Here is a 26,441-nt window from a genome sequence, read left to right as displayed (position 1 = left end):
GCGTCCCCTTTGGGTCAATATCCCACCAGCAGTGTCCAGCACTGCTCAAATCCCTACGAGCTGCATGCTCGCGCGCGTAAGGACAACCGCAAGAATATAATTAAAACAAATCCAAAACAAAAAAGAAGTAATAAATTAAAGCACTTTACAGTTAAATGTAAAATCTTGTAGAATCTGTAAGCCCTCGCACGATGCGACCCTTTTGCGTCCCCCCTTTCTAGAAACAGTCTAGCCTTCGACGATGAACAGAATGTCATCCGTGCCGGGGAAGGGCGACGACGGGAGCATGGTTTCGCTGGCCAGCAGTGGAATGGAAACCGGCCCGGAAACCGTGTCCTACACTAGCTATACTTGGTCGAGCATGCCGAGGCCCGGGACGCCGCCCCCACTACTGCTACTATTGTTACTGACGCCACTACCACTTCCGCTGCCGTTGGCGTGAACTTGCTGTAACTGACTGTGCTGCTGCTGATGCTGCTGCTGATTTGGCGTTAATTGCTGCCCGTGCGGATGCGGCCCGTGCTGTAAATTACTATTACTATTACCGTTACTACTACCGTTACTGCTACTACTACTGCTACTACTACTACTGGAGGACGACGAAGACGAGGACTGGGTGCCATGGCTTTGTATCTGGGCTTGCATCGACGGCGGAATATCCTGGACGTCCCAGATTTCCTCCAGAAACCGTGGCAGTTTGCGGTTCTTCAGCTTGAGCGAGAAGCACATCTCCGAGTTCTGGTTGCCCAGCGTTCGGAGCTCCGTCAGGATCGACAGCAGCTTGGCGAATATCACACTGCACTTCAGATCGCCCGCGTGCCTATTCAGGATGTAGATCCGCAGCGTGTCGATGTAGTAGCTCTGGATGTGCTCGACCAGCTCGGCCTGCTCCAGGCCGGGCCGATCGGAGAAGATGACTATCGCCGTGAGGAGTGCGTACTCGACGTTGTCCACCGTGAGGGAGAACATCTGTCGGCAGAAGTGCAGCAGGTCTTCTATCGTGTCCGCCATACCGGCCATCCGGTACGAGTCTCGCGTGTACGACCGGTTGTTGGCGAACAGGATCGAATCGGTGGCAGCGTCGTAGCGGCGGGCCATCCGCAGCATCATGACCTCGCTTGAGCAGGCCTAAAAGAAAGCAGGGGTAGATTGGGAAAAATACGGTTACATACTTTTTTGCGAATTGTACAAATAAGGTATTGATTGAATATGAATATTTTTTTATATTGACAGACAGACGATATATATTAGAGTGGGGCGTCATGGTCATTTTTTCAAATCAATGGTTTTTCGAAGCCATTCTGGGTCCTGAACAACTGTGCAGAATTTGGGACCGATTGGTTGCTTCCTCGCTTTCCGCATCGCGTTTGAAGTTTGTATGGAAATTAGTATGGGAGAACGTTTATTTTTGCATTTCTACTACTAGAGGTTTCAGTTCATCGTGAACCAAGTGGCACATTGCGTTAAAGTATAACCCAAAGGATGCCGAAAAACTTTGCTGAAGAAGGCACGTTGCTGGAACGTCCACGAAAAAAGTTATAACGCTTCAAAGATTTAGTGTTCAAACCATATGCAAAAAATCGTTTATTCTGCCAGCACTGCCAAACTACGTAGACCAATAATTTAACTGAGTGTTATTTCAAAATAATTGATCTTATAGGGCTTTAGAGCTAATGGGAGCTATCCGGAATCATTTCACGAAGAGAAAAATCCGACAAGAAAGAAAATGGGTTTTGCCCTTCGATAACCATAGGTCATCCGGTAGTGCTGGCAGAAACATTGATTTTTTGCATATGGTTTGAACAATCAATTTTCGAAACGTAATAAAATTTTTTGTAGACCTTTCAGCTATGTACCTTCTTCGGCAAAGTCTTTCGGCATCTTCCAGACTATATGCTAACGTATTGAGTCACGTGATTGATGATAAATTGAAGCCGCTAATAGCAAAAATGTAAAAAAGTACGTTTTCGCATACTAATCTCCATGTAAATTTAAAACGCGATGCGGCATGCGAGCACGCAACCAATCGAGCCCATATTTTGCACAGTTGATTGGGGTCCCAAAACGATTCAGAAAAACCTTGATCTCACTTGATCGGACGAAGTTTGCGTTTTTCCATACAACTGCGCCCCACTCTAATATATATGCTCTGTGGCTTAGTTTAAACAGCGAACCATAATTTTGAAAAAAAAAACTTAAATTCTACGGTAGTTTCCGGTCCATAAAAACAATGACCAACTGAAGTATCAATCTATACCTGAGTAAACCCTCAATTTGATTTACTGAATACTGTTAACATTACATTTCACTGCTGAACAATTTGATAAAACCAGTGCAGGACTGACCAATCCGCGAAATCCGCAACTGCAAGAACAAAATCGCGACAAACAAAACTATAAGGGCCTCTCACGTAGAAACACATTTCAATGCAAAATTTTAATACTGTTGCTTTTAATCTATCCATACTTTGATGAATGAAAAATAAAACGAAATAATGTGATCCCTATAATGTCGTATAAATAAATGGATCCTTGCATTACTAATAGCCTAGTCAAACTCTAGATTTTATAGTTTGTTTAATAGTGTTCTGATGTCAAAGTTCACAGATTTAAATTTCGCTGAAAATGAATGTATATGGCGATTCATATCAAGATACATTATTTCATTAAATGATTAAACTCGTGAATAGGCTTGTACGTTTAAGTAGAACTGAATATCAAATTCAGCCAAAATACTTGATAGCTATTTCACAGCCAATTGAAAGGTTTCGAGACCCATAATTGCATGATTTCGAATCCAGTGTGATAGGAACAGTTTGCGACTCCGAATTAATGGTGGACCCAAGTTCTGCCGTAATCTGTGAGCCGTAAGTGACGTATGCGCCATTTTACAACATACATGTTTTCCATTTTTCTGTTAAGGAGTACGATGAGTACTACTCGTTAACACCATTTTTGGAAATTGGCTTATACGTCACTTTGCCAGATTACGGCAGAGTAGGGCCCTCCTTAGCCGTGCGATAAGACGCGCGGCTACAAAGCAAGACCATGCTGAGGGTGGCTGGGTTCGATTCCCGGACTTCCTTGGGCATAAAAGTATCATCGTGTTAGCCTCATGATATACGAATGCAGAAATGGTAACTTGGCTTAGAAACCTCGCTGTTAATAACTGTGGAAGTGCTAATTGAACACTAAGCTGCGAGGCGGCAATGTCCCAGTGGGGGATGTAATGCCAATGAAGAAGAAGGAAGCCGCCAGCTTGGATTCTGTACACTCGAACTGATATCAATACGAGGTTGTAAGTCAGTTGTTCAGATGGCGTTGGGTCACACGTAAATCACAAATTGGTTAATGATAATCTTGAAGAGCAATACATTTAAATATGGAAACTATTAGGAAACCCAGATTACTTAAGAACTCGATTTTTTTAAACTGAATCCCCAGAGTGATCCTTAAATCCTACCCAACAAAGCTTAAAGACCTCTATGATAAATAGATACAGACTCGGATAGAAATGACTTTAAGGTCTGTGGAATGTTTAACAAATTGGTCAATAAACGGTGTGCTATCGACGAGGTGACGAATGGAGTTATCATCATTACATAGTTCAAATTAGTGCAGAGGGGAATACAGGAGTTACGCGGTTCTGCTCCTCATTAATATACAAGAACCCAGTCGGAGAGATTGTATCGTCTATTGACCACCCATATATCGTTGCAGTAGACCACCCGTGATTTCCCATAAAGTCTCAATCTATGTAATGTGCTCAGCCACGAGCAGTTGTTGTAAAATTCCATTGGCTTTCATTTGTCTAATTTCCGGAAATCTTTTTTTCAGAAGCGCGATACAAAATTATGAGGTGTAACGAACTTATAGCGCATAAATAGTCCTAAAACTTTGTCGAACAGGACTTTGCTGTTAATATGTAGTCTGAGGCCTAAAAGGCAAAATGTCATTAAAATGACATTATGTCAAATGACAACTAACATTTTGAAAAAAAAGTCCACTCTGGAGCCTTAGATGTTATACTAAAAAAAGTTTTAGACAAATTGGTCAAATGACATACAGATGACCTTTTACAGTACTGGGCACGAGCAAACGAAGAAATGAGGAATTTTAGATCACGAAATGGCAGGAATGTTATTACCCGAAAAAATATCTAATCAAGCAACAGTACAGTAAGCAAACAAATAAGATAGTACAAAGTACTAGATAGCAAATAAATAGTTGAAACAAGCATCCTGGAGTACTGGGGGTCAATATGGAGCAGATCTGGATGCAGCAGAAGGTCGAAAAGATGAAGAGCCTCTCTGTTCGAGTGGACAGAACAGAGATGATAACAACTAACATGCTTTGGCCGCACAATAACACCCTTGGAGAGCGAAATAGACAAAGTGTCGTTTCCCAAATTGGAATAATAAACCGCGATTTTCTCAACATCATTCATGGGAACCAATGTCAGAAATATTGAAAACAAAGACTAAAAGGTCTCGTTTGCGTGTAAACCCAACCGTGTAAAAAAAAACCTGGGTGTATGTCCAAATATTGTTTTTTTTATAAGGAAGAGACGTTTGGCCGATAGTTGTTTGACCGAATATACAATTTGGCCGAACAAACTATTAGGCCGAATCCCATTTCATCTGAATGTCACTTGGCTGAAAATGCCGTTTGGCCGAAATGGTCGTATGGAAGAAAGGGCTATACGAAATTAAAAACTTCATTTGCCGAATGATTCATTGGGACGATAATATAGTTAGCCGTTCATTAATCGTTACGTTAAAATTGACCATTTACAACACCCCCCCCCCCCTATGTCAAACTTTTTGTATGAAATATCTGAAAATAATGTATGGGTTGACACATATCAGGCAGCCCCGCTCTCTTCTAAGACTGCCGTTTGCCGGAAATGGTCGTTTGGCAAAAAAAACATTTGGCAGGAAAAAAACATTTAACCGAACAGGTCATTTGTCCAAATGTCGTTTGTCCACCCACTACACACCAAAATCTGAATTCTAGTTATAGCAAAATGAATTGCTGAAGTACATATATCCAGCAATCTAATAGATTACTGTGATTTTATCTGCTGATTGTTCAGCAATTCAAATGAGACGTCAAATATTTCTTGTCAATGTCATTAGTAGCAATGAAAAAAGTCAAAAAATTAATTTAATCGTGAAGTTGCTTTTAATGAAGTTTACCATTTAAAATATAAATTTTAAAGTTTGTTTTCACAATGTCAGGATGGAATGTAAGGAAAAGTTTTTGATTATTCAAATGAAGAGAGAAAAAAACAATCTGCTATTCATGTAGGTATATGTGTTTGCAGGCATGCCCAGCAGAATATTCGCCATCACAATCGCGTGAAATTCAACTGCTGTCTAAGAATCAGATTTTTAAATGTAGTATGTGAGAATCATGGCGAGAACTCTATTGCTGCAAAGATAAAGTGCATACACTATTAATAAAAAAAAATGCCTGGATGTGTTTTATTTTGTATTTGATAAAATTTCCACCTCTACATGCATTTAGATGCAAGCCCATCAAAAGCTCTGCATTTCCAAATTGCTTGATTTTCAGTAAAAGATTGGCATTTTCAGGATGGATAGAATTGCTGATTGACCAGCATTATTCAAATTACTGAAACAGTTGCTGGTTTTACAGCACAGGAAAATTCAGTAAAATTTTGTTATTTTCCAGCGAAATAAACTTTGTGTAGTGAATAGTGTGAGAGAACTAATGTTTTTTTTGTTTTTTTTAATAAAGAATTAAACAAAAAGAAAATTGAGAAGTGATAAGTAAGAAACGTGTGAAATGGGAAATGAGATGTAAGAAATGAGAAGTGATAAGAGAGATGTGAGGCGTCTCACTTCTTACTGCGAAACGTGAGAAGAGAGAAAAAAGAAGCTAGAAGTGAGACGTCTCACTGCTCACTTCTCACTCCTTCATGTGAAAAATGAATTTTCCCTCGCTATTTCACATTTCTCACAGTGAAAAGTGAGAAGTGCGAAGTGAGAAATGAAAAGTAAAAAATCAGAAGGGTTATGTACAAGACACAACCGCCCAACGTAAACTACGTAAGGCAATTTTGTTCATTGAGGATTGTAGTGCCATCATGCATGAATATTTTTAGAAAATTCATTTGATTACTTATGTCACTGGTTTCGAACAAAACTAGCGTATCTTAAGATATGAAAATTGTTGGATACGACAATTGTTTAAAAAATTTACTATGAAAACCCAAATTTAGTCTTCAGAGGTAATAATGCCTTTCTTGGATCTGAATTGCTTACATTTGGGTTTTGAACCAAATGCTTATTTCAATAGAAGAAGCCCTAGGGAAGCATTCTCTTTTCCGTTTGCAACATTTATTATTCAGAAACATTCCAATCATAGGTATATCTTGTTTTTCGTGCATCACTAGAAATCATGAAATGTCAATCATGTACTTAAACCCAATTAATTTGGTTGTGGTACGCGTGAGTAGTATACGTTGCGGACGGGAAAAGATAGTGTGTGTGTTATTACATTCTAACTCCTACTGTCTGGCAGTGCCACCAGTTTTGGTAAAATCTCAAAATCTAAAATCTCATCGGCCATTCAAACCATGCGTGAGCCAAATCCCATCACAATTATGGCCGAGAGATTTGCTCATGATTTGAATCGCAATTTGCATCATTGCATGATATTTACGTGTTCTTCATTGTTGAATGCATTGAATTAACTATTTTTCGTCTAAAACAATGGCTAATAATTATATATAAACAAAACATACGTCTCGATTGCGTTTTGACGCTTTTTAGAACGAAATCATTTTTCGGTGAGTGAGCGAAGCGATGCGATTCTGGCCAAGAAACTCAAGCGCGATGCTTCCCCTACAGAATCGCAGGCGAGTTAGCTCGTGCATGAAACCTCGATGATTCAGATTCGAGTATGATTCTTCCAACACTGAGTGTCATTATGGGTAAAATATTCGTGCAAACATTTTATTAATATCATTGCAAGGCTTTTGAATCAGGGAGCAAGAAGGTGATAGCTCTATTGTATCTCATATAGCCCGTTTCAAGAACGTATGCGTCCCGAAGCTTTTGTCGTGTACAATAAGTACCGCATTATTGCACCCACGTATTATAAAAATATCTTAAGTGCATTCACACTTCCTGAATCAAAGTTTCTTTTGATTCAGGCGCGCATTTAATTGGACAAAATATTATTAGGCCGATATAAATATTTTTTTTAAATATGTCTCACCCGCCCCCTCCCACCCCTCGAATTGTTTTGCTATAAAATAACAACTTGAGGGGCATAAAAAAAAACATTCCGGTAAATTTTGAGAAGTTTCAAAACATTCTTTAACAAATCCGAGGAGTTTTTTTTAATTATTTTTTTCCATTTTAATATTTATTTTTTACTAGCAGACCCGTCGAACTTTGCTTCGCCTAAAATTGATTTATTCTCTGATCAATTCTCGAGTTATGTAGAAATTCTTGGTTCATTTGTATGGGAGCCCCCCTTTCCAGAAGGGGGGGGCGTTGCAAACCACCACAAAAACATATCTTCTCTTCCAAAACCTCCACACGCCAGATGTGATGAACTTATTACCCAATAAAAAATCACAATAATAAAGACAAAAAAAAATCCACACGCCAGATTTGTTTCCATTTGCTTGATCTCGAGTTATGATGAAATTGGTGTTTCATTTGTATAGGAGCCAGGTTTCAAAGAGGAGAGGGGTCTCTAACCATCTGAACCTTCCCCGGCCCCAAAAACCTCTGCATTCAAATTTTCATGCCGCTCGATTCAGTAGAAGAAGAAGAAGATTACCTCCTCCCCCTTGACTTTGCGGAGACCATAATTTTTAATAAATATGTGTAACGGCCTTATTAGTTTTCAGTTTGCAAAAAATGCATTTTCCAAAGTCGTTTTTTGATATAAATTGATTGCATTACAAGCAAGGGCATTGGCATTGATAACAATTGATCGTCTCATGCCTGCACAAACATGCCCCTATCTGGATCACTTTTTATACACCATACACTACATTACGCATTTTTGTTACATTTGTTCCGACCGCGGTCACTGGTCCGGCTCCATTGTTCAACTTTTTGTGCGAAACACCGCACAAAAAGGAGAGTCCAAAAGCCAACCGCACTGAACGGCGACGGCCGAAACGAGACTCTTGCGGACAAGAAAAGAGGGTGCTGCCAAAATGATCCGATACCCTATTTTAACATTCATAACCCAAAATTTCAATATAATTGACAAATTGGTAGAGAATTTCCGAATCGATTGATATATAAATCTCAAAAATCCATCGGAAGATAAAGGCGCTATTGAAGTTCAAAATCTTACATGATTTCGTGACGGTCTCGAATTTGGAAATTTTCATTTGTCACCCTGTATCCGAGTCTTCCCCTTAGACGTAGTTTACGTCAAAAATGATGAGTGAGGAGTAAGACATCTTCTTACTTCCCATTTCACACTTTTCAGTGACAAGTTAGAAATGAAGAGTGAGAGATGAAAAGGAAGACATCTTCCTTTTCACATCTCATTCCTTCCTTCTCTATGAAAAATGAGAAGTGAAAAGCAAAAATTGAGACGTCTTACTTCTCAATTTTTATTTCTCACTTCGCACTGTGAAAAGTGAGAAGTTCGTGTTGAAAGTGACCTGTCTTCCTTCCTTTCTCACTCCTCGTTTCTTATTCCTCGCTTCGCACTGCACTTTTCAAACAATATTTTCAGCCAAGACCACTTTGACCAAACGACATTTTCAACCGTTCAACGGAATGATAATTTCGGCCAAATGGCCCTTTCTGCCAAACGACCTTTTCGGCCAAATGATTTTTCGAGGCAAATTACCTGTTCGGCCAAATGACATTAGGGCCTGTTACGTGAGAATATAATTGTTAACTCCTGGTTACTCTGTGTGTATGATTCGATGGGCACTTGCGGTAGTGTCGGAGTTCGTATTACAGAGATGCGGGGACGTGGGGTTGGTGTACGAGCAGAGGAAACAAAGATGTCCTTTTTCAGTACATTCCGATCATCATCTACAACAATGGGATCAAATTACGCACTCATGCATTCCTCGACAGTGGATCGTCATTAACATTAATGGAAGAAAGCCTAGCGAATCCGCTAAATCTGGATGGAGAGAAGTATCCACTATGCTTGCGGTGGACAGGCGATACATGCCGGTATGAAAAGGACGCAAAGATAGTTTCTGTTAACATTTCCGGCACGTATGATGGAAGCAGTCAACACAAGCTTACAGAGGTCTACACGGTGAGGAAGTTGCAGCTTCCCTGTCAAACTCTACCCGCAAATGAGTTGGCTAACAGGTACGCCATCTGAAGGGGCTTCCGGTTGAACCATACAGCAATGTTCGACCAAAAATACTAATTGGTGTTAGCAACACTAGGATTCTGAACTCCCTACAGACCCGCGAAGGAAAACAACATGAGCCTGTTGCAGTTAGGACTCGTGTTGGATGGACGATTTATGGAACACGTTCAAAGGCTAAGGGATCATTGCCGAGTGTTATGTCGCATAGGTTTCAAGTTTGCTCCCATCTTGAAAGTCTATTCGCAACAAGTGATGTCCATAATGGAAAGACCACCGTTCAATCCAAGGAAAACATCAACACGCCATCGAGACAGCAGTTCAACGTGAATGGAGTGCTAGTCACCGAAGAACATGTTTTATCAAATAGGTCAACTTTGGTCGCTGACTTCCAAAACATGATAAATGTTCTATGGTCCAATCGATACAGCAACATCAACGCTTTACAGATGGCGAAGTGTGCATAGGAGTTAATGAGCTCAAGAGTTTTCTATACCTGGCGAAGCCGGCAGTATGTGCGTAGAGTGCGGAAGTAGGTGCGTACATGAGTATGTCGAACCTGAGTTCAATTACTGGGGGAACTGTTGCGTACACCATGAGACCAAGTGTATACTAGGCTTATGAGTAACGCCGCACCTACACCAGATCCACAACGAGTAGCACAGCTTCGAGAGCGATTTACAACCGGCATCGATATCTGTGTATAAACTGAATAAGACAAAGAACAAGAACTCAACAGTAGAAGGGAATAGTTGTATTTCGTGTTTAGAACCTTTTATTATTGAATAATCGAGCCTTCAATCATCGAGGTCTGTAGTAAATATTCCATGCTGTATGGTTTCTTGTCATTGAGGTAATTCGAATATCATATTTAGTCTATTGTGCGTATTTTAGTAGTTGACATACTTGCTTGTTCAGGTTTCCGTTTATTAGTCCTGCCAAATAGCCTAATCCGGGTTACGAATCGGATAGCCGCACAAACGTGAGTTTTGTTATATTCCATATTATAAACATTACTAAGAGGATATTTTATAGGAACTTTTTAACCGTTCAATAAAAACAACGCGTTAAAGAAACGGGCTGCGTTTTCCTTCGCTGCATACGCAACGATCGGTGTGACGAGTGATTCCACTTTAAAAATGTTGAGTTCTTGTTCTTTGTCTTATTCAGTTTATACACAGATATCGATGCCGGTTGTAAATCGCTCTCGAAGCTGTGCTACTCGTTGTGGATCTGGTGTAGGTGCGGCGTTACTCATAAGCCTAGAATACACTTGGTCTCATGGCGGAACGACCAGTTCGGCCGTACAATGTCACTTTCGGTAGGTTTTCGGCCAATTGGAATCTGGGTTGATTAAAATTGGCAGCACAGATATGCGATATTTCGAAACGAAATTCCGCGGAATTTGGGTATGGCGAAATGTGATTTTTTTTATAGATTTCGTTTCGTTATGTTCAATTTTAAAATTGTCGTCAGCAAAATGTAGCTATTTGCGAAAATAAAGTCCGTGGAAATTCGAAATAAATTTTAATCTTTAACGGCTCTGGTTTTTACTATCCATACCGCTCTGAAAAGTCACATTTGGGTATAGAACATTTGGTGGTACTGTTTTATTAAAAACAAAAACCAGAATAATCCACCTAGCGGTGAAGGTGCCTTTCTCGTGTATTGAAAAATGTAACAAGAAAAGCACATAAGAGAGGTCAAAATTGTACTTTAGGGAGATAGATTTAGTTATTTCCATCAATTCACGTTTATGTGCGTTCATTTAAATACTTTCCAGCAATTTTTGAAAAAAAATATTTTTCGATTTTGATTTTTTTTTTCCAAGGTTGGACCCTTGGGAAAAATGGGGAAAAAATCAATGTTTTTTTAATAACTTTGGAACGTAATATCCAATTGGGAGAATTTTCAATAGCAAAAAAATAGGAAGGATTCCGCGTCGAATGCAACCTGCTGCAAGCAAATCGGATAAGGCTAAGTACAAAAAAGTGTGTCTCACATTTTTTGTACACACACACATACATACATACAGACATCACCTCAATTTGTCGAGCTGAGTCGATTGGTATATAAGACTATGGGTCTCCGAGCCTTCTATCAAAAGTTCAGTTTTGGAGTGATTCTATAGCCTTTACGGATACTTAGTATACGCGAAAGGCAAAAATTGCTTACTATACAGTTAGTTATTTTTTGCTTACTGTACAGCTAGTTATGCACAAATAATCTTAATAAAAAATTAATCATAATTTCAGGGTTTTGCAAAACTAGTTATCACTTATTCTATTGGCTTAATAAATCATGAACATTTCAATACCAAATTTTCAAAAGACTTATCTGCTTTTGTAAATAAAGATTTAAACGTTGATTTCTCGAATATGATAGCATTTCCACGTGAATCAGCCCCATCAATGCGATGGAAAGGGATTCTGCCATACTGCTGGTGGTGTTGGTTTTCGTGGGAGCAAGGATGGTTTTCATCATTTAGTATTTTGATACTGATCATTTATTAAATTGCCAAAAACTCTTTTCAAAGGTTGAATTTTAATTTCATTGTAATGCGAAAATTCTTCAACAACTCTGTTTGTTGTATGAATTCTACGAATAACGGAGTTGCTAGTTCCAGTAACTTAAGCAAAATGAATTAAATTTTGTTATCATTTAATAGAACTTACAGTAACTAACGCTTTAACACAATTAGCAGGGTTTGCAAAAAATGCTCTCAATAGATAACGAACAACGATAAAAGAAAAGCAAAAAAATAACAAGCCATGATGACAAATTTATCAAACTTGTATACAAGTGCGAAAAAACAGAATATGATAGGCAGCCCCCACAGCTGTGTAAAACAATTTGAAATGCATCGTCAAAAGCAGTGCTCCCCGCGTTTGGAGATTTTTAAAAGAAATTTATTATAATATTGTTTTTTATCTATTACATTTATTTGACAGGCTCAGGCGTGTATAACACTTAACGGAGCCGAGATTCTTTTTTATAATAAAAATACCATTGATACCATTATTATTTACAGTTAGTTTGGGGGAAGGGTCAAAGTCCAAGATACTCGTGGCGACTCAAGGTAAGATTGCATAATTTGAGGATGGACGGGGTTGAGATTTAGGTTTGAGGTATAGGGCACTGCACGGACTGCTTTGTCTCTTTCTCGCTGCAAAGAAATTAGAAAACAACAAGGCCAGTAAACGTCAAAAGTTATATTTCCGTGCAGTGCAGTTTTAAGCTGCTCATCCGGGCATTTGACGTCATGACTGGTTTGGCGTAGCGTCGTGTTCGGGTTATGGTTTTTTAGAGAGCATCTTCCGGATGGCCAGAGCTTCATGGTACACGGAACCCGAATCATGACAGCTTTAAAAAAAAGTCTCTCGCGGTATGCTACATATCATATATGTATACAGAGATGATAAGTGAGAGACTTTCTCATTCTCTTTTGGTATCAACGCCTGGATTAGTATAATTCCGACAACGAACTTTTAGGCAGAGTTGTAGAAAAACCCTCACACTAGAAGTCTACCAAACAACACATTTTGAAATTCAGCCAGTTATTGTCAAACTACAAAATGATCGAACTTAAATTACTGAATGATCGCAAACATCCTTGCCTGTATGTTATCAGATCCTCTCTGATCAACCTTACCCTTTCCAATGAACAAATCCGTAGTACCAATTTTTTGGAATAATAAGAAGAATCTTTCTTTAGTCATCCGATAAATTCTTCATGAATATATCCTGTTTTCCGATAGTTCTTTAAATGTTTTTTTGAAATTCCTGTGAAAAGTACTCCAGGAAATCCTCAAAAAAAACTCCCCCAAAAATGCTGTGGAATTCCTCCAAGAATTCCATGGAATTCCAAGTCTTATTTTTTTTCAGGAAATCTTTTTTTTTTTTTTCAGGAATTCCTACGGACATTTTACCGAAAAGGCTTGTGGTAGTTTCTCCGGGAATTCCTCCAGAATGCCTTTCTGACGAAAATTTTCCACAAAACTTCTGGGGACATTTCTCCTGAAATTTCTTGGAGGATTCTTGCAGAAATTCTTTCGCGAATCGCTGCTCCAATCTTCTTCTAGTAAAAGGTTTTCTAGTAAAAATTTCTCTTGAATTACCCAAGCAAATGCCATCTTGAATTTCGTGGAAATTTATTCAGGAATCACTGCGGTAATTCTGTCACAAAATTTCTGCTAAAATACTCCTACTAGAAAATTCTCAGGGACTGCTTTTGGGAATTTCTCTGAATTTTTGCAGAACTTTCCCCGGCATTAACCGTAGAAATTCTGCAGAATTCTGCCGCAAACTTCCAAGAATTTCTGATGGTATCTCCCGAGAAATATCTAAGGTTGTATTTCGAGAAAATTCCGTGAGAATTCCCCAAAAAATTTCGGCAGGAATTCCTAGATTAATTTTCGAGAGAATTCCAGGAGAACTTTTGCACTTCCCGAAAATATATCCTTGTAAATTTTAGTGGGAATATTAAAAAATGTCAGCGCATTTACTGAAGGAATTTTTGAAAAAATAAATACTCAGGAATTTCATGAGGTTTTGTCACTGGGACTCGTAGAAGACGACAGGAGCAATTCAAAAAAAAAAAATTCGCACAGAAATGATTCGCAATGATGCAGGGATGAATTTCCGTAGGAAGCCAAGTGGTAACTGCTCTCAGTTAATAATTTCGAAAATAATCCTCAGGAGTTCTCGGAAGAATATATTCACTGGAATCGGAAAAGAGTTTAATTGAGAAATTATCGCAGGAATTGCAGTAAAAATCTAACAAAGCTCTCGAAAGCTTTTCAGATGGAATTTCTGGAAAAATAGGCACAGTAATTACGAAATAAAGTTCCGCAATTTTAGGCAGCAAAATTCATCAGTTATTTGCCAGAGTTTCTGGATTAATTGCCGAAGAATCTTCCTCTACGACAGTAGATGCTTTTTCATAAGTATCCAATCGAATTCATAATCCAAAAATTGGGTTTTGTGATTTCATGAATTTTTCTTGTCTTTCCAGGTAGGTCTTCCAAGTTAAAGCAGAAACCCTGATAAACGCGATAGCCTAAGTTTATTCGAAATATATCCTACCTTCAGCAGCGTGATCTGGTCCTCCTGTGGAATCTTGGTAAATGCAGGCAGTCCCTTGGCGAACTCCACAATTAGTTGTACTGTCAGGATTGTGATTTCCGTTATGTGCCGGAAGTGCACGTCATGCTGATCTTCCTCCTCGTTGGGTGAACCCTAAAATTGGAAAAATAAGATTAACGTAGCATCATCATGGTACTTATTAGGACCGCAGTCAACAGAACTGTTGTAACTTCTAGTGTATGATCTATTGTTTACTGATATCTCATCCACAAATACAATACTGTATGTCGTGACGGAAGAGATGTCTGCAAATAATGGCCCATACGAAATACGACCGAACTTCAACTCACGATCATTATCCTTTTGAGATCTTCCTCCGACGGTTGCTCGTAGCCATCCTGGTACCAAATGAGTTTGTATATGACGGCCATCTGATTTGGCGTCAGCAGAGGTATGTTTCTTAGCCTATTCTCCTGCAGGAGTTTATCCGGTAGTAGCTGTGGAAAAAAAATAAAGAATCAAGTTAGTGGCACAATTGGACCCCACGGAAGCAATCATAAAGTAAAGTTCCGACGCCTACAGGTATCGCTTGGTGCGGCGGTGGATCACATTTCATGAGGATCGGCAGTATCTCCGACCGGTAGGTGCTGTTCGTTGTACTGACGGTGGCGTTGGTTTGCACCTTGTCCTTCTCCTTCTGGGCCTTCTTCTCCTTCCGCTTGATGGCGCACTGGTTCTCGGGCACGACGCACTCCGGCCGCATCCCGACGGCCAGGCACTTCTTGAGCCGACACTCCTGGCACTTCCGCCGCATGTACATGTCCATCTCGCAGGCATGCCCAAACTTACAGCAGTAGACCGCATTCTTGGTGACGCTCCGCCGGAAGAAACCTAGGCGAGGGGATGTGATGTTTTATTTAATTGAGTATTGTGAGACTACTATCAATATGCGAACAGAAGTGACAATTCCGTGAAAAAAAGCATCCGGCAATAAAAACCTCACGACATTTGAGCCGTCTACGCAGTATAAAACTAAGTCCTACCTTTACAACCCTCGCAGGTAAGAGCATTGTAGTGATAACCGGACGCCCGATCACCGCACACCAGACACAGTTCCTCCTGCTGCCGCGGCGTAGGTCCCTTCTTCTGCTTCTTGGCGTCGCTACCGTCCGTGTAGCCATTGAGACTGCTGGAAGGCGATAGATCCTCACGACCTGCCGAAAAAAGAAAACAAAGCAGAAATCAGAATTTGAAACACCGAATGCGACCGACCGACCGGAAGGCGGAAATCTGAGCCATTCCGCTGCGCTGCCGGTCGCGCAAAAATTAGCATTCAATGAATTTTCGGATTTCGGATGCATGCAATCCATCATGGGTGCGCCGGCGGGGGTAGGGGTTTTGGGGAGGCGGCCGAACGCGATATTGCATAATTAATCGTCGTCGAGTTTTTGGAAGCGATTTAGGAGTGGTTAAAGTCAGGCACTTGACCTTGATGATAATGTGGTGCGACATGTTAAGGATGATGATGGTGAAAAAGAGAAACCGTAACATTTTGAAACATTTCATCATCATTTGGTAGATGTAATATTAATGAAAAATAACGCAATAATAATAATGTGGTCAAAATGAATAATACTTGTAAGCAGCCATCATGTTGTTGCAGTAACTGACTAGAAAAAAATAAGTGACCTGATGAATCAAGTGGACAAATTGGTTGTATATCGGCTCCTTAAAAAAATAGTAGCAGTGGATTTTTTTGTTAGACGAAATTATTCGATAATTTAAGGAATAATTCAACTTTAAAAACATTTGCAACAAGACAGAAAAATCTACAGGTCGAATGATCAATTGACCTCTTTGGTTAAAAAGTTTATCTCGCTGTTGCTATTCAGCCTCAAGTGAGACACACTTTCGTTCTATTGTCTCAGTCGATTCCTTCAGACCAATTCAAGGAAGAAGCATTGTAAAATTGACAACTGTTTAGCACTAGCGGGTCGTCGTTTCATGCCACCAGACCTTTTCAAGTGCGCCGATTAAAATTTTACTGGCGGCGGCGTGAACATTTTTAGCCAGCGGCGTCACGCCGTTGGTGGCAGCGGCGCGGCGGCAAGCGCCGACGTGAACTAACTTCAAGCGTCAAACATTTTCTGAAATTTCTTCAGGATTCCTCAGGAAGTTCATCCACAAGTTCGTTGGAAAGTTCTTAAGGAAATAAATCTGGACAGTTCTCCAGAAAATCCTTCAGATGTTTCTCCAGTAGTTACTCCGTAAGTTCCTCCAGGAATTTCTCTGGAAGATTCTTCAGGAATTTTTCCGGAAGTTCCTCCGAAAGTTCCTCTGGAAGTTCCTCCAGGAATTCCTCCGGAAGTTCCTCCAGAAATTCCTCCAGAATTTCCTCCAGGAATTCCTCCGGAAGTTCCTCCAGGAATTCCTCCGGAAGTTCCTCCAGGAATTCCTCCGGAAGTTCCTCCAGGAATTCTCCGGAAATACCTCTAGGAATTTCTCCGGAAGTTCCTCTAGGAATTCCTCCGGAAGTTCCTCTAGAAATTCCTCCGGAAGTTCCTCTAGGAATTCCTTCGGAAGTTCCTCTAGAAATTCTTCCGGAAGTTAGGAATTCATCCGGAAGTTCCGTCAGGAATTCCTCCGGAAGTTCCGTCAGGAATTCCTCCGGAAGTTCCGTCAGGAATTCCTCCAGAAGTTCCTCTATGAATTTCTCCGGAAGTTCTTCCAGGAATTCCTCCAGAAGTTTCTCCAGGAATTCCTCCGGAAGTTCCTCCAGGAATTCCTCCGGAAGTTCCTCCAGGAATTCCTCCGGAAGTTCCGCCAGGAATTCCTCCGGAAGTTCCGCCAGGAATTCCTCCGGAAGTTCCGCCAGGAATTCCTCCGGAAGTTCCGCCAGAAATTCCTCCGGAAGTTGCGCCAGGAATTCCTCCGGAAGTTCCGCCAGGAATCCTCCGGAAGTTCCGCCAGGAATTCCTCCGGAAGTTCCGCCAGGAATTCCTCCGGCAGTTCCGCCAGGAATTCCTTCGGAAGTTCCGCCAGGAATTCCTCCGGAAGTTCCGCCAGGAATTCCTCCGGAACTTCCGCCAGGAATTCCTCCGGAAGTTCCTCCAGGAATTCCTCCAGAAGTTCCGCCAGGAATTCCTCCGGAAGTTCCACCAGGAAGTCCTCCAGAAGTTTCGCCAGGAATTCCTCCGGAAATTCCGCCAGGAATTCCTCTGGAAGTTCCGCCAGGAATTCCTCCGGAAGTTCCGCCAGGAATTCCTCCGGAAGTTCCGCCAGGAATTCTTCCGGAAGTTCCGCCAGGAATTCCTCCGAAAGTTCCGCCAGGAATTCCTCCGGAAGTTCCGCCAGGAATTCCTCCGGAAGTTCCGCCAGGAAGTCCTCCGGAAGTTCCGCCAGGAATTCCTCCGGAAGTTCCGCCAGGAATTCCTCCGGAAGTTCCGCCAGGAATTCCTCCGGAAGTTCCGCCAGGAATTCCTCCGGAAGTTCCGCCAGGAATTCCTCCGGAAGTTCCGCCAGGAATTCCTCCGGAAGTTCCGCCAGGAATTCCTCCGGAAGTTCCGCCAGGAATTCCTCCGGAAGTTCCGCCAGGAATTCCTCCGGAAGTTCCGCCAGGAATTCCTCCGGAAGTTCCGCCAGGAATTACTCCGGAAGTTCCGCCAGGAATTCCTCCGGAAGTTCCGCCAGGAATTCCTCCGGAAGTTCCGCCAGGAATTCCTCCGGAAGTTCCACCAGGAATTTCTTTGGAAGTTCCGCCAGGGATTCCTCCGGAAGTTCCTCCAAGAATTCATCCGGAAGTTCCTCCAGGAATCTCTCCGGAAGTACCTCCAGGAATCCCTCAGGAAGTACCTCCAGGAAGTTTCTCCAGGAATTCCTCCACAAATTTCTCCGGGGTTCCTCCAAAAGTTCATCCAGCAATTCCTCCAGAAATTCCTCCGGAAGTTCCTCCAAGAATTCATCAGGCGGTTCCTCCAGGAATCCTTCCGGAAGTACCGCCAGAAATTCCTCGGGGATTCCTCAAGGAATTCCTCGAGGATTCCTCAAGAAATTCCTCCGGGATTCCTTCGGAAGTTCCTCCAGGAATTCCTCCGGAAGTTCATCCAGGAATTCCTCCGGAAGTTCATCCAGGAATTCCTCCGGAAGTTCCTCCAGAAAATCCTACAGAAGTTCCTCTAGGAATTCCTTCGGAAGACCTTACACAAATTCCTCAGAAACCCAGTCAACATTTTCATACCTATTGCTATTGATATAGGTCATCATATACACATAAGATATTATGTATATAATGCACCGAATCGCTATATACCTACTAAAGTGGAGGCCATATACGGGCTAAATAACGACTTTCTCGAGATTCCATGAACATTTATACGACTTAGTGAATATTTGGAAAAATAAATGGTAACAACTCTGTCTCGAACATTTGACCTCTGGAACTAAAGGCTGGTGCTCTACCCTTGCGCTACTCAGCAACTCTTGAAAAGCAGCAAAATTTTGACAATCATAATCTAGATGGCGATTTATTATTGACAAGAGCTTCAGTGTACGATATGAGCTACATTAATACGATTCGGATCCCTTGTTGTTGTGCGTACAAATGTGCCTTGAATCGTATATGATAACAACTTATGATTATCCTGATAATGTTCGTACATAACAACGATTGCGCATCATTCCAAACGATTCAACCGACGTATAAACGATTATGAAATGTCAACATCAGTCTTTCATCGTGTTTATACTCTCGAACTGTGTTTACAACTTAATTACATTTTAATTGTTCGATAAATTGTTAGTGCAGATATTGAGCGATACTGGTTGACAGTGAAAAAGTACACCGGCAATAATCGGAATTTTGGCAGATCGGATGGAATGACGTAAGTAATTTTGAAATTAATTCAATCGGTAAGGTTCAGTGGCTCAGTGCTCAACGCGCAGAAGGTGGAAGCTATATACGTACAACGCACATCGTTATATGATTTGCATGACAATATTTGTATACATAAACGATATTTCCGATTTGATACGATAAAACTGATATTGTTTATATAGATTTATGACTACCATAAACGCAATCGTAAATATTGCTTACACTGGTATCATATACAATAATATTCATATTTTAGCCATCTATATAAGCAGTCATATACGAATTTGAAAGAAAATAGCAATATATGCGATACAATTTATCATTTCATATACGATATGTGGTTTACTGGGAAGACCCTCCAGGAATTTCTCCGGAAGTCCTACCGGAATTCTTTCTGACGTTCCGCCAGGAATTCTCCGAAAGTTCCTCCAAGAATTCCTCCGAATATCCACCAGGAGTTAGTTGGAAAGTTCTTCCAGGAATTCCAAGAAAGGCTCCTCCGAAAAATCTTCCCAGAGTTGCTACGAAAGTTCTATCAAAATTCCTTTAGGAGTTCCTCATGAAGTTTCTAAAACAATTTTTTCGAAAGTTTCTCCAGGAATCTCTCTGGAAATTCTTCCAAGAATTCGTCCGGAAGTTACTTCAGAAATCCCTCCGGACGCTTCTCCAACAATTCCTCCAAGAATTCCTCTTGAAGATCCTGGCAGAAACATTGGAAGCCGGACAACGGTCCACAACTCGTTAGCTGGACAAAGTCCGCAAAAAAAAAATCGCCAAAGTAAATTCAGGATAACTAGGGGAACGGTTTGCCACTTCATCTCATAGCTCCTATTTCCATCCCATTAAAAACAAAGCAATGGAAAGGAATTTGGTTTGTTTATTATTTTTGTGATTTTTTTCAGCAGTGAGCACGCATGTTGACAAAAAGAAGCGACGGATTTGGTACCGGTATTTTTTTGTTTAGCGATGAGATGGATATATGTACAGTGAGATGGAAATCAGAACAGTTCCCCTATTCATTATTGGCAACATGCCAATAAAAAAGCGAAACGGGGTCAACGGAACGCTGGCAAAGCACCTTAAAATCCGTCAATCAGAAGGAAATGAGATCTACGCCTATGTTTACTTATGTGCATTTCAAATTCTCTTTCGACGACAGGAGTAGCTCCTGGAGTTCTTTGTTGCAATGATCTACTAGGAAGCTAACACGATGATAAATCGATTTCCCAAAAAATTCTTAGACCGGGAAAATTGATAAATTATTGGTTGATAAACCAAAACTCTATTAGGCCACGTAAACCTAATGGGTTAAATAGTACATTTATGGTGCTAATGGTGCCGTGAATTGAAAAAAAAATGACGGAGGCCACAATACATCACATGAAATACAGATCATCAAATATTAATTAAAGAGTAGAGCAAATAAAGAATGCTTTTTCCATAATTTGAATTGAAATTGTAAATGTAACATCGATTGTGATGCACTGAAAACATCGCACAATTATATTCCCTAAAACCGCTTTAACTCATCTTGTTTCTTTATAGTCGTTTCCGAAAAAAAACCATTTTGTTCCCATCCGACAAATAAAAATAAAGAAACAAATTAAGTCAGCCACACTCGATTTAGCTGGAAATCAAGGTCGGCGGCACGATGACAGTACGCGGGCCCAACTCTCAACTCTGGGCAATTCATTTCATTGTCGTCATCGTTCTTACACTTTCCGGGAATTTCCCGCACAAAAGTTGTCCGCTCGCTCGCATTTGTACCGAATGTGGTGTATGGTGGTAACATTTCCTTCCTGGCCCTCGATCTCGATCCGCTCCCTTTCCGTCGACGGCCGGCGGTGCATTTCCAGAAACGAATATGAAAAATATGCAAATGTTGCTGTAACCACGGAGTTGCACTTTTGCCTTCTTTGCTGTCGAATGTTCCCTGAATGTTGTTCCGACATCGAGCAAAATTGATGGGTTGGCATTCTTGCTAACTTTTTTTTTATTCTGTTGCAATCAAATAGACAACGCTGCAGAAAGCGCTGGCGTTGTAACAGACATGCGATGTTTTTATTTCAGTATTTTGTTGTTTATGCACTGCAAACGAGTCTCATGAGCTACATCACTTCGAAACTTTCATCGGATCATGGGAAAGGATCGATCAATCAAATCGAAAGCTCTTTAAATTTCCACATCAAATGAACTGAAATTGAAACTGAGAAATAGGTTGCAGAAAATGAAGCTCATATTGAATCTCAGCCATTTGAGGCTATGTTCTTAGTGACGATCTTCCATGGCCATTAGCATGCGACCCCATTCCAGAGAACTTTTTCAATCACGATGGCGTACGTGACCGGACATGGCCTCGATCGGTGCTGCTTGGAGCCAGTAATCTTTCGATTCGATCGCCATCGCCTATCAAGATTGCCTCATTTTCCGCTATCATCGTCGGTCCTAAATGGAGCGGACGAAAAGAAGCAAAGGTCAATGTCGGCGGACGATCCTCAACATGGGATCATCGAGTGTTTATGCAAACACTCTCCCCTATCGGTTCATTATTACGTCTGAACGTCGGAATCGGAAGATGCCTGCCGGTGATTATAATTCTAACGACGATCAGTTCCACGGAATCTGGATTCTATAATTTTGTTTTGATTCATCCGCACTGCCAGAGCATTGAACGGAGATTGAAGCCACTGAATTCGTAACAGCCCGTTCCAAGGCTAACGATCTGCATATTTGAGACCAGTATCTGCCGAAAAAGCAGAGGATCTGGACGAGGGTGATCATTGTGGCGCGAATTGTCAGTTTAACAAACTTACAAATTATTACAATGTATTGTTCATTGAAAATGTCATTTTCTCTTCAAATTTCCGGGGAACCATAGGATTGTGCTGGAAAAATCATTTTTTATCTCTATACTGACCTTTGCTTCAATTCTTCGTCATTGAAAATCATTGAAAATTTTCCATATCTGTTCAGATTGATCTCGTCTTACATTATTCAACGGGGAGTGATTGACAGCGAACCGTTCTGTGAGTCGAAAACATTCCTTGAAACAGTTTGTTGACTTTCGTTTTTATAAGAGAACCATAGATGCTCGCGTTAGATAGTTTGCTGATAATTGGGTCCTAAAATGAAGAATCGATATTCGATTTTCTTTCAGGGAACGATGAAGGTAATCATCCTGAACATGTCAGTTTTTCTTTCGACTCAAAAATCGAAAAGAACATTGTTTAATTTGAAATTGAAAAATAGATGAAAAATGCTTCCTCGACATTTTCGGTCTTGTTTGACGTACGGATTCAAACGCACTAGCAAAACACCGCAGGGCACTTGACTCAACTTTTGACAGTTAATATATGGGGCTGACGTTTTGGGCTGATGGTTCATTCGTTCTGAAATGTTGCACAGCCCAAAATTTGCCTTAAAATGTCTTAAACACAAAAATATTATTTTTACTGATTTAGAATTTTACTAGAATTTTTATAACAACGGTTCAAGTATTCTTGACCGATGCACTATCATTTGCAACCATAAGCCAGGAAGGGCTTTAAGACCCAATTCGCGATAAGCCTGTGAATTGGAGTTGTCTTTCATCCAAGTCTATGGGAAGCCGCTACATGTCAGTCCTTGTTGAGCGATTCGATGAAACTGATTAGAAGTTCATACTGCATAAAATTATCAATCTTATATATGATTATAATATATAAAAATATAAAACAAATAAAAATTAAAGAATTGTAATAGGAGCAGTACTGATTAAGTCTCTGCAATAACCAACAAATTTGAATTTGAATGGATGTGGTCAGACAAACAATGCTTCGCGAAAATCAATGGTAGAAAAATGATCAATTTGTCAAACAATTCCAATGCGTCCATGAGTTACTCATCTTCTACTAAAATCTGTGCAAGCCCCCGCAAAATACATCGATTTCGGGAATTTCAATTTCAAACGAGTAAGAACACATAACCTTGCAAAATTTGCTTCACAAATCGTGACGTTAGCAAGCAGTGTAGCACGCTGGTTTGCTGTGACTCGTTGTTTTGCGCCTTTTAAATTGCCATCGAGATTCCGAGTGGTGGCCACGTTTTAGCTGCACCATAGTCCCCGAATTAGCGTGGCGCGTTTGTTCTTCGACGTGTTCCGTTTGATCTTAGTATTCCGTCCGAAGATCAAAGTTGTCGGCGGGTGGGCTTGCGAAGTTCGTCGGAAGGAGTGACTCCACGCCAGGAAGCACCATGAAGCACCGGTCACGATCGTTACAATGTCCTAATCCAGAGGATCGGTAATGCTGCATTTAGATGGTGCACGTGCTCGGTTTTTAGATTATGGAATCGTACAGTTCAGGGTTTCAGTCTGGAAAACCGGAGCTCAGTATTGTTATCAGGAATTATGTGTTACAGGGTGGCCACTGAAATTCGATTTTCGAATTCCCGGTTTTTCCCGCTTTTCCCGATAAATTTTATCAAATTTTCCCGGTTTTTATTTTACGTTGAAAAAATTGTTTTTGAACTTTGATTCTGTTTTTTATTTTCTGACCAGTCAGTTTTTATATCGAAGGTCAGTTTTTATATCGAAGCAACTGATAATTTGTAACAAAACATTAAATTACCAACAATATGTTATACGAAATGCTTTGATCAACAGTCACACTGAAATTGTGCGCTTCGTTGATATGTAATTAGGGCACTTGATCAATGTACTAATACCACATTAGCACCTAATAATATTTGATTTTTTTCTTAGTTTTTTTCTTGATTGAAATGCTTTTGTAAGTTTCTGACAGAGCCAATGTACATTGTATGCTGGTCTAGTGTGGTTTTGTCTTCTTAGAGCATAATGTTCACAGAAAGGAGTTTTAAATCATGATAGTTGGATGGTAACTTTTTGTACCAAATTTGGTATTTTTTCGTTTCATTTTTTTTAGAAAATCAAACATCTTAAGTAGCCCTGGATAATCTCATCAAAGTTATTGATATTGCTTTTCTAAAAAAAAACACAAAATTATAAAACACCTAATTTGAATACAGCTTTCACTCGAAGGCTTGTTTCTGATCAACTCAGTGGCGTTTCCCTAACCTCAATCTACCTGTGCACTATACTTAAATTTAAGGAATTTGTGTGCGAAAATAAATAGAATAACTAGATTTTGATTAGTTGAAACGACTCTGATAATTTTATTTTCCATTTGGGCTGTAGAAATATCAAAATTTTCAAGTTTCGTATCCGTGCACAGGTGAAAAGTGAGGTTACGCGACGCCAGTGGATCAACATAATTATTTTGCTTTCGGAAATAGATTTAAGCACATTTAAGAACATACGATTCGTAATTGGTTCAATTTTACATGTTAGATTTCTATAATATTATTTTCTTTTTTCGGTGTTCTATCCATTAAAAGAAAATATTGAATTTATTATTGAAAAATTTGAAAGTTCCCGCGTTGGAATTTTCAAAGTTTTGGAACATATGTAACAAGTTAAAAAATATGTTAGAATATATCTTTCACCATCATAAACTTTTATTACACGAAGTATAAAAAATACCATTTTCAACTAGGACTAGGTCACTAGGACAACACAAACTGGATTTGGGAAAAGATCTACTTAATTTTTGTACCTAACACACACACACCATGTACTAAAATCATATAATTCAGCTGGAATGCGACTGAGTAATAAATATAAAAGGGTTTTTTTTTTTTGTTATATCAACTTTATTGAAAACTTTGAAGAATTTTGAACGTAACTTGACGAAAATTTATTTTTCCCGGTACATGTCAGGAATTCCTGGTTTTTCCGCTTTTTTCCCGGTGACTTCAATTTCCCGTCTTTTTCCCGCTTTTCCCGTTTTTCCCGGTTCGGTGGCCACCCTGGTGTTAGTAAGTTTGGCTAAATTTGATAATCTGCTATGCAAGGCCGGGTCCTTGATACTAGTACTACATATTACGAATGAAAAAATATACTCCCTTGGTTTTAGAAGCAGTTAGACAGTCGCTTCTAATACAGATCTTTCTCTAACATAACGTAAGTGTTAATGCATTCTTCTTCTCTCAATTGTTCTTCTGGAGATTTTTATATTTTCAAGGATGATTTGAAGCCTGTAGCTTGTTCATCTCGAAAGTTCAGAAATCCTGCATGGGAATTTATCGTAATTTCTACGGGACGTTGTTAGGGAACTGGTCCTTATCTTTCTTCCGTTGTGAAATTTCGGTTCTTGAGTTATGATTCCAGATAACTAAAGTGGAAACAATTGTAGGGTGGATTTGGGCTGCCTTCGTTAACCATTCTGGATTTTTCGATGGGATTCTTCGTCGGTTCTTATCCACAACACAACAACAATCGCATTTAACAACTCATTGATAAGCCCATACAGTGCAACGTAATCACTGTAATCACTACACTTCATTGTTTTGTATTTTGGGTCAAGTTTTATTTAAATTCCTGGTCTCAAGCTCCGTCTGTTCCTTCTTATTGGCATTACATCCCCCACTGGGACATTGCCGCCTCGCTGCTTAATTCAAATCGTGTCGGTTCGTTCAGTTGTATTCGTCTTCGTCCTCGTTATGAAGCGATGCACAGCACATAGTATGCTTTTTCTAGCCGAGACGTTCGTAAGGTCTGTTCAGTTCATTGAGAGGACACTTTTACATGACGATATATAACAAATAGATTGGCCAATTTTTATGGAACTTGCTTTATCGTATATATCGAATAAACACTGTCAATCAACTGTAATGTTTGGAAATAGATAAAACAGTTTAAACCCAACAAAATGGCGTCTATTGTCAAAGCTTTTTGGAATTTCGAGTAAACAAGTTGCCCAACAGATTTTTTTTATAAGCAAAATTTACAGTTTGTAAAAATAATATAAATCCGCATATCAACAAAATCGTCAAGAAGATCGGAAAGATTAGAGCCTGTGGCAGTCCAAAAACGGATTATTGGAGCTGTGAAAATTGAATAAATTGATATTGTGATGTATATCGCAAACTTCTGAGTTAGAATTGTTTCGTGAATAATTGGATTTCATTTCTAGAAGGTCAGATAATATATTCAACGAAAAACAGATTTCCAAAAAGATTGATGGTTTAAACAGCATCGCAATATAATGTGTCCTCTTTATAAACTGAACAGTTTGGTTCTGCACAAT

The 26,441-nt window shown here is 40.0% G+C and overlaps 1 protein-coding gene across 4 annotated transcripts in view; it reads right to left on the bottom strand.

Moving 5' to 3' along the window:
- Positions 1–214: 214 nt before the first annotated feature.
- LOC134225898 (ecdysone receptor) overlaps positions 215–26,441 on the bottom strand; it is a 917,337-nt gene continuing 891,110 nt past the window's right edge. For all 4 annotated transcript variants that reach the window (XM_062706325.1, XM_062706326.1, XM_062706328.1 and 1 more), the window contains 5 exons: positions 15,467–15,637; positions 15,004–15,314; positions 14,774–14,920; positions 14,424–14,576; positions 215–1,128 (listed from right to left, as the gene is read on the bottom strand). In XM_062706325.1, the coding sequence (XP_062562309.1) occupies positions 346–1,128; positions 14,424–14,576; positions 14,774–14,920; positions 15,004–15,314; positions 15,467–15,637 (1,565 nt within the window). In that variant the 3' untranslated portion in view covers positions 215–345. The remainder of the gene's footprint in view (positions 1,129–14,423; positions 14,577–14,773; positions 14,921–15,003; positions 15,315–15,466; positions 15,638–26,441) is intronic.

Source organism: Armigeres subalbatus, chromosome 3 (assembly GCF_024139115.2).
Source record: "Armigeres subalbatus isolate Guangzhou_Male chromosome 3, GZ_Asu_2, whole genome shotgun sequence".
Classification (NCBI taxonomy): domain Eukaryota; kingdom Metazoa; phylum Arthropoda; class Insecta; order Diptera; family Culicidae; genus Armigeres; species Armigeres subalbatus.
This window is presented reverse-complemented; position numbering and strand designations above follow the sequence as displayed.